The sequence below is a fragment of the Taudactylus pleione genome, unplaced genomic scaffold (assembly GCF_031769625.1).
Source record: "Taudactylus pleione unplaced genomic scaffold, aTauple2 ptg000093l, whole genome shotgun sequence".
Classification (NCBI taxonomy): Eukaryota; Metazoa; Chordata; class Amphibia; order Anura; family Myobatrachidae; genus Taudactylus; species Taudactylus pleione.
This window is the reverse complement of record NW_028284495.1, coordinates 37,673,172-37,686,145: the sequence shown is the minus strand read 5'-3', so window position 1 is coordinate 37,686,145 and position 12,974 is coordinate 37,673,172. Positions and strand designations below refer to the sequence as shown.

The window sequence follows — 12,974 nt, the reverse complement described above, 5'->3', positions numbered from 1 at the left end:
ATACGCAGTACACTATATTAGAAAGTGTGAGTCATGGTATGCTGATTATCACTTACAGATATACAGGGTGGATAAAGAGAATTTCTTTGAACTTTCTTTCGATAGAAGATAAATTGGTCTACACATGTATATATTTATTTCTTTTTCATGATCTCCTTACATCTGAGTTGAAAAGACTGAAAGGAAAAAGGATTGATTTCAATACATGTGCCATCTTCACGTTCCAACAGAAGGGATGTATATATATGTATCAATCTAGAAGTATAATTTTAAAAGAGTCTTACGAGTCCCAAAATCTCTAGCCCGCTGATGATATCGCATGTCGCTCACGATGCGCGGGAGCGTGCATAGTCAGCGGCATAAAAGGTACACACTGGCCGATATGAACATATTGTCTAGTGTGTACCCAGCTTTACTTTCCTCTGGCCTCTTCGCTGATCGGCAAGGTGGCAGCATACCAGATCATGTTCCCTGACTCTGCTTGGAACAGACTGCTACTGCTAGCAGCATAGGGGACATGATCTAATACACTGCCATGGGCAAAAGCAGGAGTTTGTGTGCGTGTGTGGGGATGTATAGATAGACAAGAATGAAAATATAATAAATTATATATATATATATATATACACACACACATACACACATATATATATACATATATACACACACACACACACACACACACGTCCATAAATATTGGGACATTGACAGAATTTTCATATTTTGGCCTCTATTCACCACCACAATGACTTTGAAATGAAACAGACAAGATGTGCTTTAACTGCAGACTTTCAGATTTAATTTGAGGGTAATTACATCCAAATCAGGTGAACGGTGTAGAAATTAAAACGGTTTCTATATATGCCTCCCACTTTTTAAGGGGTCAAAAGTAATGGGACAAACTAAACAATCCTAAACCTAACTTTCACTTTTCAATACTTTGTTGCAAATCCTTTGCAGGCAATTACAGCCTGAAGTCTGGAACGCATAGACATCACCAGACGCTGGGTTTCATCCCTGGTGATGCTCTGCCACGCCTCTACTGCAAATGTCTTCAGTTCCTGCTTGTTCTTGGGGCAATTTCCCTTCAGTTTTGTCTTCATCAAGTGAAATGCATGCTCAATCGGATTCAGGTCAGGGGATTGACTTGGCCATTGCATAACATTCCACTTTTTAGCCTTACAAAACTCCTTGGTTGCTTATGCAGTATGCTTCGGGTCATTGTCCATCTGCACTGTGAAATGCCGTCAAATGAGTTCTGAAGTATTTGACTGAATATGAGCATATAATATTGCCCGAAACACTTCAGAATTCATTCTGCTGCTTTTGTCAGCAGTCACATCATCAATAAATACAAGGGAACCAGTTCCATTGGCAGCCATACATGCCCACGCCATGACACTACCACCACCATGCTTCACTGATGAGGTGGTATGTTTTGGATCATGAGCAGTTCCTTTCCTTCTCTTCTCTTTCCATCATTCTGGTATAAGTTGATCTTTGTCTCATCTGTCCATAGGATGTTGTTCCAGAACTGTAATGGCTTTTTTAGATGTTGTTTGGCAAACTCTAATCTGGTCTTCCTGTTTTTGTGGCTCACCAATGGTTTGCATCTTGTGGTGAACACTCTGTATTCACTCTTGTGAAGTCTTCTCTTGATTGTTGACTTTGACACAAACATCTACCTCCTGGAGAGTGTTCTTGATTTGGCCAACTGTTGTGAAGGGGTTTTTCTTCACCAGGGAAATAATTCTTTTGTCATCCACCACAGTTGTTTTCCGTGGTCTTCTGGTATTGCTGAGCTCTCCGGTGCGTTCTTTCTTTTTAAGAATGTTCCAAACAGTTGATTTGGCCACACCTAATGTTTTTGCTATCTCTCTGATGGGGTTGTTTTGATTTTTCAGCCTAATGATGGCTTGCTTCACTGATAGTGACAGCTCTTTGGATCTCATATTGAGAGTTGATAGCAACTGATTCCAACTGCAAATGTCACACCTAGAATCAACTCCAGACCTTTTACCTGCTTAATTGATAATTAAATTACGAGGGAATAGCTCACACCTGTCCATGAAATAGCTTTTGAGTTTATAGTCCCATTACTTTTGGTCCCTTAAAAAGTGGGAGGCACATATTGAAACTGTTGTAATTCCTACACCGTTCACCCGATTTGGATGTAATTACCCTCAAATTAAATCTGAAAGTCTGCAGCTAAAGCACATCTTGTTTGTTTCATTTCAAAACCATTGTGGTGGTGAATAGAAACCAAAATCTGAAAATTCTGTCACTGTCCCAATATTTATGGACATGACTGTGTATATATATATATATACACACACACACACACACACACACACACGTAACCAGGCAGCACTCCACGGACTTAAATAGACAGACATAGGATCAAGTAGTGAGAGCAACATTTCAGATGTTTTAATTCATCTTTCTTCAAGGCTTAACAAAGTACAGAAAATCTTACCTTATATAGAGAGAAGAAGAAACCCCCGTGATTCATCAACCAACAAACAGACACTGCCGGGCGTCCCCCAACACGGGTGCACCACCACGTTTCCGCGTCATACGCAGTGATGCAGCTCACGTGCACGCACTTCACGTATCCGCACCTGGCGTAGTGACGTGGAGCGCTGTCAGAGCGGGCAAAACACCCTTCAGATGGCCCGATGCAAATTAACAACTGGGGAGCGTCTAAGAAAATGGCGCCGCCCATTAGCCCACATGACCCGCGCCAGGGCTCACACCCAGCCGAACAACAAAAGTGCACACAGACACCTTGGAAACCATCACCATAGCAACCAAACAAAAACAAAGAAAACCCAATACATATAAGGACAATGCATTGCAAAACACTGTAATGTAAAAATATATAGGGAATACAAAAAAGAATATAAACACAAACAATACACAAAGATATAAATAAGCCGCATAGACCAAACATCCTACCATAAACAAGCACAGTATACCTCAGGAGATAGAAATAGTTAATCCATGAGGGCAACGGTAGCTCAAAGCACAAAAAATATCTGTATTAGAGACAAAACTAAATAAAGCAGACCATATGGGAACATATATGAAACCTAAAACTAATGAAGCAATGTCAGGCAAAAATAATGCATATATAAAACAGATACATTGGGAGAGGGCTAAAGATAAGCCCTAGAAACAGGCCAAGCTTAAACTCTCATTGAGACCCATTGGAGCCACCGAATTCAAACGGTGAATCCAAGAGGCCTCGAGTTGTAACAGCATTCTACCCCTATCACCACCTTTAGTCAACGGCGGCACATTGTCAACTAGCTTGTATCTGAGAGTAGCAAGTGAGTGCCTGGCAGAGACAAAATGTCGTGCCGCTGGCTGTTCACTACTTGTACCCTCTAGGGCAAGCCCAATGGCAGACCTGTGCTGGGCAGCCCTCTCCCTAAATGTGCAGACCGTCTTACCCGCATATGCGAGCCCACAAGGGCATTTGATGACATATACAACATATCTGCTGGTACACGTGAGAGCATGTTTAATAACAATCTTTAAACCAGAATGTGGGTGTGTAATGTAAGCCCCAACATCCAAGTGTCGGCATGTCACACAGCCGATGCACCTATAACACCCTGGTGGTCGTGAAAGAAAATGCTGAGGCTGCTCTGGCATACTCCCCGTAACATCATTTTTGACTAGCTAGTTCCTCAAATTTCTGCCCCGCTTATAACAATTAAGTAATCGAGAATCTTTAAGCGATGGTATATTACTGTCTGAATTAATAAGGGGCCAAAATCTCTTAGAGGTTTTGTTAGTCACCCTACTAATGGTAGAGTAAGTACTGACAAAAGGAAAAACGGAGGTCTCTGGCTTAAGCTTTTTTTTGTAAAGATACACTATGAGGGATGGAAAACACTTTTTGTCTAGCCACCTCCAGATCTCTAGTAGAGTAACCCCTACTTAAAAATTTGTTAAACATAACTTGTATGTCAAGCTTGGCCTTGACCTCATCACTTGTAATGCGCCAAACCCTCAAAAATTGAGAGAATGGAAGGCCCTTCTATAACGCCACTGGATGATAACTGTGCGCATGCAACGGAATACCCATATCGGTGGGTTTGGTATAAAAGACAAGTGCTCAAGACTGTGCCCAACCGTGAGATATTCACATCAAGATAATTAACACTATTTTCATCACAAGTATACGTAAATTTGATAGTGTCATCCATGGTGTTAATATCACCCATAAGCAAATCAAAGTCTTCACGTACACCCGCCCACAAGACAAGAATATCGTCTATATAGCAGGTGTAGAAGATAAATTTTTCAGCAAAAAATGGATTAGCCAAAAAAAATAAAAAAAGTCTACGCTCGATGTATACATATAGGCATTAGCAAACGCCGGGGCCACATTCGACCCCATGGCACAGCCATGGCACTGTAGATAATAGCCCCCAAAGTAGAAATAATTTCTAGTTAATGTTTTCTGTAGTAAATCCAACAAAAAATGTATAGCTGGACCTCTATACAGAGGGTTATTATCTAAGAACAAGCCATAGCCTGTAGCCCAAGGTTATGAGGAATGTTAGTATAAAGGATAACGACATCTATACTACAAAGTACATATTGTACGGGCAAATTATCCAAACTCTGAAGTTCAAAAGCAGATCAGTAGTGTCCCGCAAATACGTAAAAAGTGAAAGTTAGAGTTAGGATTGTTTAGTTTGTCCCATTACTTTTGGCCCCTTAAAAAGTGGGAGGCACATATAGAAACCGTTGTAATTCCTACACTGTTCACCTGATTTGGATGTAATTACCCTCAAATTAAATCTGAAAGTCTGCAGTTAAAGCACATCTTGTTTGTTTAATTTCAAAGCCATTGTGTTGTTGAATAGAGGCCAAAATATGAAAATTCTGGCAATGTCGTAATCCCGGCAAGGGATTTAACATAGGCATTGAAATATTGACGCCTATGTTAATCCCGACGCCGGAACGCCGAACCAATCGTCCTTTCTGCCGGGCAAGTATACACTTAGCTCTGGGATGGGGATTAGGTTTAGGGATCCCCGTGGGGATTTAGGATTAGGCACCCACCCAGGGAAGGTTAGGGTTAGGCTAGGGGAAAGTTAGGGTTATGCACTAGGGGGGATGGGGAGGTCAGGGTTAGGCAACCCCCACGGGAGGGTTAGGTTTAGTCCTCCAGGCATCGGGATCTTCACCTGTCGGCCTGTCACTGTCGGGATTTGAACCGCCGGCATTTCAATCCCATTCCATACATATCAATAGCTCTACTTTTAAATATATCTACAGAGATTATATATAGGGGGGGTGGGGGGGGGGTGCAAGGTACTGCCCCCCAAAAATATAAAAAATAAATAAATCATGAGACTCCCGCACCTTCCAGGAGAATAGTCAAGTAGACAAATATGCAGTAATCTCCTGCTTAGCTCCAGGTGAGAATGGATATAAAACTGTTCCAGCATCCCCAAACAAACCGCTACCTGCAGGCATCATACACTCACCAGCTCGTGAGCTGTATGAGACCCTGGTTCCGCTCCATTACTAGTGTACATGTAACAGTGAGGATGGCTGTACCTGTTGTCTATCATTAAGCCAACACCACTGGTTCAGTAACTGGGCTGTTTATAAGTGGAGTCATCAGCTGGTGTGTGCCTCTATAACTTTGCAATATCAACACTTGCACACACATTTCCAACATTAATGTGATAATTTGGCCACTGGGTAGCATTTACCATACAGGAGAGAGATTTCACTTCCTCACTAAATACAATGTTTACAAATGAAAATAAGTTAAATGGTGAGTTCAGAAAAAATAACAAAACACATGGGTGTAAATAATTTTAAGTACACAAGAATTTCCATATATTATTAGTCAGAAAGAGTAAACATATTCCAGGATTACATCTGAAAACTGATCCTCCTTTCTTTTTAAAAATAATAATTTAACAACTGCTCATCAGTACTCCATTTTATATTGCATAGGAAAAGTCAGTCTTTCAACCTTAGAAAAGCAAAGCAGGTTTGAATTTGCAGTACAAGTAGCTTGTTGCACTATACAATTCAGACCCACTGTCAGGCAGATAATGTGATCGTCCAAATCTGGTGAGAGTATGCATCTGAACTTGTTCATATTATGAGGTCTTAAAAACCCATGAACAGTTTTATGCAGCATGGAGGCACAGTGTTTAGCATGACTGTCCCACTGCTCTAGAGTCATGGTATCTACATATGTTGTTCTCAAGTTTTTTTGGTGGGTTTCCTTCTGGTGCTCTGCCTACAGACATGCTAATAGTTTAATTGGCTTAACCTTAGTGTATAATATAAGCTCCACTGTGGCAGGGACTAATGTAAATTATTAAAAATGCTTTCTAAAGCACTGCTTAATATGTAGGTGTTATATAAATAATTCACTGTACTGCAATTTGTGGTTAGGAAGAAACAATCATTTCTCATTGGCTGCACGGGTGTGGATTAAAAGATGTACACTATTTAGATAGACAAAAGATCCACACCAAATGGTAGACAGACAATAGGTCTGCAGGTATAAAAGGTCGACATAGGAATGGTTGAAACTTTTTTTTTTTTAAACCTAATCTTCACCGTAACCCTAACCACCCTCCCCTTGGTGCCTAACCCTCCCTCCTGGTGCCTAACCCTAACTGTACCTTCTAGAGTCTAACCCTCCAGTAAGTGCCTAACCCTAACTGTACCTTCTAGAGTCTAACCCTCCAGTAAGTGCCTAACCCTAACTGTACCTTCTAGAGTCTAACCCTCCAGTAAGTGCCTAACCCTAACTGTACCTTCTAGAGTCTAACCCTCCAGTAAGTGCCTAAGCCTACTGTTGGGGTAAGTGCCTAACATTAACGGTCTCTTCTAAACTGCCTAACCCTGAAAAACAAACAAAAAAAATCATGTGTCGACCATCTGCGTGTCGACAATTCCAATGGCAACATTTTGACCATGTCGACCTTTTGCACCTGTCGATCTTCACCATGTTGACCATTTGTATCAGTCGATCATTTGGCATCTACCTAGACACTGTCTACCTTTTTATTGTCGATCTATTGACTGCCATCCTGCTGGACTAGTGTTTCATTTAATTGTAGCACACTTTATTTAAAGTAAATGTAACATTGGCTGTCCAATGGTAAGTCAGCACTTTCCAACCGAACAAACACAGTGAGGCCGAGTGTTCTACACCTCAGAGCAAAAAGCTCTTGCAGCATAATTACAGTGAATTTTTTACTGTTCAGTATGACCCATGAATGGAATTAGGATTACCATAAAGTCAATTAAATGGTGGTATACAAATTAAGGAAGGGTCCCAGAGAACACTATGGTGAATTCAAAGAAACAAAAAAAAAATTACAATTGTCTAAATGAAAGAAAAAAATCTGGGAATGTAATAACTGACATATCACAAAAGGAAATAGTGTCACATTTGCTTATATCAAATATTCTTCTTCACTTGAGCACAGATTTCCTGTTGACATTCCTGCCCCTTCCTTCATTGAAAGAGCATACCTCTCAACACACTGTAAAAAGCAGTTTTCACTGAAATCAATGACTTTATAGTGAAGTCCAGTCCTCCTAATTGTAATATTAAGCAGGTGCTCCTAAAATAAGTATTGTCTGACCTCTGTCCCACTACTGACAGATTGCTTCCAACTATTTGCAAACTCTAGGTGTCAATCTTCCCGCAAGAGCCGACAGTGTGCCAACATAAGCTTCAGTGTGCTACTTCCTGTACTAGGCTTCATCACAACAGTTTGTACAAGAGTTCAGTTTTGCTTGGCAAAAGGGCTCTAACTGGCAGGAGGGGGGGGGGTCCAAATCTCACACTTATCTGCCGTGTTGAATAATAAATTGAACAAATAAAGCAAACATAAATCCTACTACAGGTTGAGTCTCCCATATCCAAATATTCCAAAATACGGAATATTCCGAAATACGGAATATTTTTAGCATGACAGATAGTGAAACCTTTACTTTTTGATGGTTCAATGTACACAAACTTTGTTTAAGGCACAAAATTATTAAAAATAAAGTGTAAAATAACCTTCAGGCTTTGTGTATAAGGTGTATATGAAACAAATGAATTTCATGTATGTACACAAACTTTGTTTGAGCCACAAAATTATTGGAAATATTGTATAAAATTACCTTCAGGCTGTGTGTATAAGGTGTATATAATACATAAATGCCTTCTGTGTTTAGATTTGGGCCCTATTCATAAGATATTTCAATATGGAATGCAAATATTCCGATATCCAAAATACCCCTGGTCCCAAGCATAAAGGGAAGACTTCTCCAGATCAAGGGTTCACCACGGGATGTAGTTACGATGCCGGTCAACGGGATCCCGGATGTCAGTATACCGACGCCGGCATCCCAAAGGGTTCAAGATACCGACCATGGCCAAAAGTTTTGAGAATGACACAAGTATTGGCTTTCACAACGTTTGCTGCTTCAGTGTTTTTACACCTTTTTGTCAGGTGTTACTATGGTATACTGAAGTAAATTTACAAGCATTTCATAAGTGTCAAAAGCTTTTATTGACAATTACATTAAGTTTATGCAAAGAGTCAATATATGCAGTGTTGACCCTTCTTTTTTAAGACCTCTGCAAATCGCCCTGGCGGGTGTAGTATGTATTACTGCTGGCCGCATGGTTCAAATCCCGACAGCGGAAGCCCGGTAGGGGTGAAGATCCCAATTGCTAATAAGGCAAGTATAACTAACTATTTTCCCCCCTAACCCTCCCTTAGGGGTGCCTAACCCTAACCCCCCCTAAGTGCCTAAACCTAACCCCCCATTCCTGCAGCCTAAATACCCCTGGTCCCAAGCATTTTGGATATGGGAGACTCAACCTATAACTACTTGTGTGTATTTGCAGTTTTTAACTTCTTACCATTTGGATCTCTACATTATAATGTACAACCATGGCCAAAAGTTTTGAGAATGACACAAGTATTGGCTTTCACAATGTTTGCTGCTTCAGTGTTTTTACACCTTTTTGTCAGGTGTTACTATGGTATACTGAAGTAAATTTACAAGCATTTCATAAGTGTCAAAAGCTTTTATTGACAATTACATTAAGTTTATGCAAAGAGTCAATATATGCAGTGTTGACCCTTCTTTTTTAAGACCTCTGCAAATCGCCCTGGCGGGTGTAGTATGTATTACTGCTGGCCGCATGGTTCAAATCCCGACAGCGGAAGCCCGGTAGGGGTGAAGATCCCAATTGCTAATAAGGCAAGTATAACTAACTATTTTCCCCCCTAACCCTCCCTTAGGGTGCCTAACCCTAACCCCCCCTAAGTGCCTAAACCTAACCCCCCATTCCTGCAGCCTAAACCTAAGTCTCCTGGGAGGTGCCTAACCCGAAGTCCACCCCTCCCCCCCCGAGAGTATGTAGACCGTCGGCTTCCTGACTACATCCCACCCTGGCATGCTGTCAATCACCTTCTGGGCCACATACTTTGTTTTAGGCATGACCCGGGTTGCACCTTTAACACTTGAGCTGGGTTGTGGACCAGGGTTGCAAGTTCCAGGAAAAACCCCGCTAGCAAGCAGGGTCGCGGACCCAATACGGTCAACCTGGGTCGCACCTTTCAGATACGCCAGACCTAGGTTGATGCGTGTTTACGCGGGAAAAAAAAAAAACATGGGTTTTAGGCTTAAATCTGAAAAGGCTATATGTTCCGCTGTGTATTGTATAAAAGTCACTAGGAATTCCTTGAGATTGTAAATTGGTCATTAGAATGTTCTGTGTATTTATTGGTCACTAGAATGTTGTATGTATTCCATATAGGTCACTAGAATGCTTCCTGTATTGTAGAGATATAATTAGAATGTTTTCTGTTAGGACCAAAAGTAATTGGACAATTGACTCAAAAGATGTTCCATATACAGGTGTGGGCTATTCCTTTATTTCTTTTTCAATTAAGCAGGCAAAAGGTCTGGAGTTGATTCTAAAGTGTGGCAATTGCATGTCTGTGAACTCACAACATGCTTTCAAATGAGCCATCAATTCAAGTGACACAGCCCATCCTTAGACTGCAAAAACAAACAAACACTAGAGTGAAAGTGGAATCGCTAGGAGTGGCCAAATCAACAGTCTGAGGAGAAAAATAATAAATAAACAAACCGTACTGGTGAGCGCAGCAACGCAAAAAATCCTGGACGTCCACGGAAGACAACAGTATTGGATGAGAGCAGGATCCTTTCCATGGTAATGATACAAGATACAGCCTAGTGAAGAACACTATCCAGGAGGTAGGCATATTATTATCCAAGTCTACCATAAAGGGAAGACTTCTCCAGATCAAGGGTTCACCACGGGATGTAGTTACGATGCCGGTCAACGGGATCCCGGATGTCAGTATACCGACGCCGGCATCCCAAAGGGTTCAAGATACCGACGACGGTATTCCGAAGTATGCAGGTTAGGCACAGACAGGGGGGAGTTAGAGTTAGGCACCAACGCGGGAGGATTAGATTTAGGGAGCCGGAAGGTGGGGGGGGGGGGGCAGGGGGAGTTAGGGTTTGGCACCACCGCAGGAGGGTTAGGTGGGTGGTAGGGGAGGGTGAGTGTACTTACTGGCCCCTGTCGTGATATTGCAGATCGGGGTTGCCGCTGACGGTCTTTTGACCACCGCTATCCTGTCAGCCGACCATTCATAAAGATTCCTTCACCACAAGGCGCAAACAATTCATGAATCTCAAGAATAGAAAGGCCAGATTAGGCTTTGCCAAAAAACATCTAAATAAACCAGCCCAGTTCTAGAATAGTATCCTTTGGACAGATGAAAGTAAGGTCAACCTGCAGCTGAATCATGGGAAGAAAAAAGTATGAAGAAAGCTTGGAATGGCTCATGAACAGAAGCATACCACATCATCTGTAACATACGGTGAAGGCATATAATAGCATGGGCATGCATAGCTTCCAATGATACTGGGTGACTAGTGTTTATGAATTTTCTGACAGAAGCAGCCAGATGAATTCTGAAGCTTATAGGGATATACTGCGCTCAGATCCAGCCAAATTCAGCAAAGTTGATTGGAAGGCGCTTCACATATACAGATGGACAATGACCCAATACATACTGTGAAAGCTATCCAGGAGTTTAAGGCACAGAAGTGGAATATAATGCAATTGTCGAGTTAATCAACCGATCTAAACCAGATTTAGCATGCATTTCACTTGCTGAAGACAAAACTAAAAGGCAGACTCACAAACAAATAACAACTGAAGTCAGCTGCAGTAAAGGCCTGGCAAGGCATAACGAAGGAGGAAACCACTTGAGACAGTCATTGCCTGCAAAGGATTCTCAAAGTATTAAAAATTAACATTTTATGATTATTTTCATTTCAAATCAATTCTGGTGGCATACAGACCAAAAAATTAGGAAAATTGTGTCAGTGTCCAAATATATACAGACCTAACTATGCGTTTTCTATTTACTAACGTCACAGTTTTTAAGCTTTTGAGTACACAAGATCCACGTATTGTTAGCAGCCAATGGAGAATTTATAGTCTATTCAAAACTATTAACGGGTCCTTTCACCATGTCTATGCCCGGCTAGGTTTTGCTTCTTGCTTTGACAAATGAGAGAGGACATATCAAGCTAATAAAATTATAGGATGACTGAAGTTCAAGGAGTGAAGTCCTATTTCCCTTGGATGTTCCAAAGCTGGTCAATCCATTGCGGGCCCCCGATGGCTGTAAGAGTCCTATGTGGGAGCCATTGCTCTCGTACTTAGCCAGTTTCTGAATAGGCTTTGCACAGACACTGGCTCACCAGGCTAAAGGGAAGTGTCACGGGACCTTTATAACCATCAGGAGTCCTCTGGAAAAAAAAAGGTCACACTCAGTTTGCCTAAACTATTTGTTCATACCAAAACCAAAAATATTTGTTTAGCTTAAGATGCAACTTTTTATACAAAAACAGACACCTAGACTAAAATCATTGTGGGGTAGACAGAGCCTTTAATTAGTGAAATAAAACAAAAATTCCCAATATAGCAGTTGCCTAGAAATACCTTTCTCACTGGCGTGCGACACATGGACTCCACTTTGTGGGACAGACACATTCTGCTGTTGCTGCTGATTTACTGTGTCCAGGAAGGAGACCAGGTTTTCATGATGTGAGAGCTCCTCTACCACCGGGAAGGACACAATGTTCCAGTTCAGCTGGTTCAGGCTCTCTCCCTCTGTCAGTGCCCGGAACAGAGATGGAATGGGCTCATGAAGTTCCTCAACTGTGCTCTTGGAAGTTGGGGGAGTGTCACTGTAGTTCCTTGGATTGCACATTCCTAAATAAGAATTTAAATATAAATCTTATTTCCAAAATTACATTTTGTTAAAATTGCATAAGCTAATACGGTTTAAAAACCTGAATATTTGTTATGAGTGCATGTTCATAAACACATCATGTTATAGAGTTCTTTATTTTCCAATATAGTATATTTTACAGAAAAAAAAAAAAAAACTTGCTGGGTCCAATACATGTTATATAAAATAGACATGTTTCCAACACATTTCGTTCCGTAGCTGGTACTTTTTCACTACTCTTGAAAGTGTCCTGCCAATGGGACGAAACGCATTGGGCGTTTGCGTGACTGGGTGCAGGGGGTAAAGGCGAGCCATAGAGGCAGCTCGGGCACCACAGCAGCCGCACCCCTTGCACCCCACAGTAGTTACACCACTGTTTGCATGCACGTTAGCAAACAGTGGGGTCCTTTTCAGGATGAATGGAATACGGTTATAGGCGAGGACAATGTAAAAAAAAATAAAGTCTGCAGGTGTTCTTCAGGGTCCAGTCTTCAACTCGGGCAACACTGGGTACCCCAGCTTTTTTCATATATAATTTATTTATCACTCCCAGACTGATAAACTTAGAAAGAACAGCAGACCAAGCCAGTGTTATTGGTCAATGTTTCAGCGACGGAGCACTTTTAT

General features: G+C 41.4%; 1 protein-coding gene and 1 long non-coding RNA gene across 2 annotated transcripts in view; one reads left to right on the top strand and one right to left on the bottom strand.

The window, feature by feature from the left end:
• Window positions 1–12,974, top strand: part of LOC148526954 (uncharacterized) — a 227,078-nt gene that overhangs the window by 49,777 nt on the left and 164,327 nt on the right. The window lies entirely within an intron of this gene.
• Window positions 1–12,974, bottom strand: part of TWSG1 (twisted gastrulation BMP signaling modulator 1) — a 43,604-nt gene that overhangs the window by 17,964 nt on the left and 12,666 nt on the right. The window contains exon 4 of the mRNA XM_088469691.1: window positions 12,056–12,328. Coding sequence (XP_088325817.1) covers window positions 12,056–12,328 — 273 coding nt within the window. The remainder of the gene's footprint in view (window positions 1–12,055; window positions 12,329–12,974) is intronic.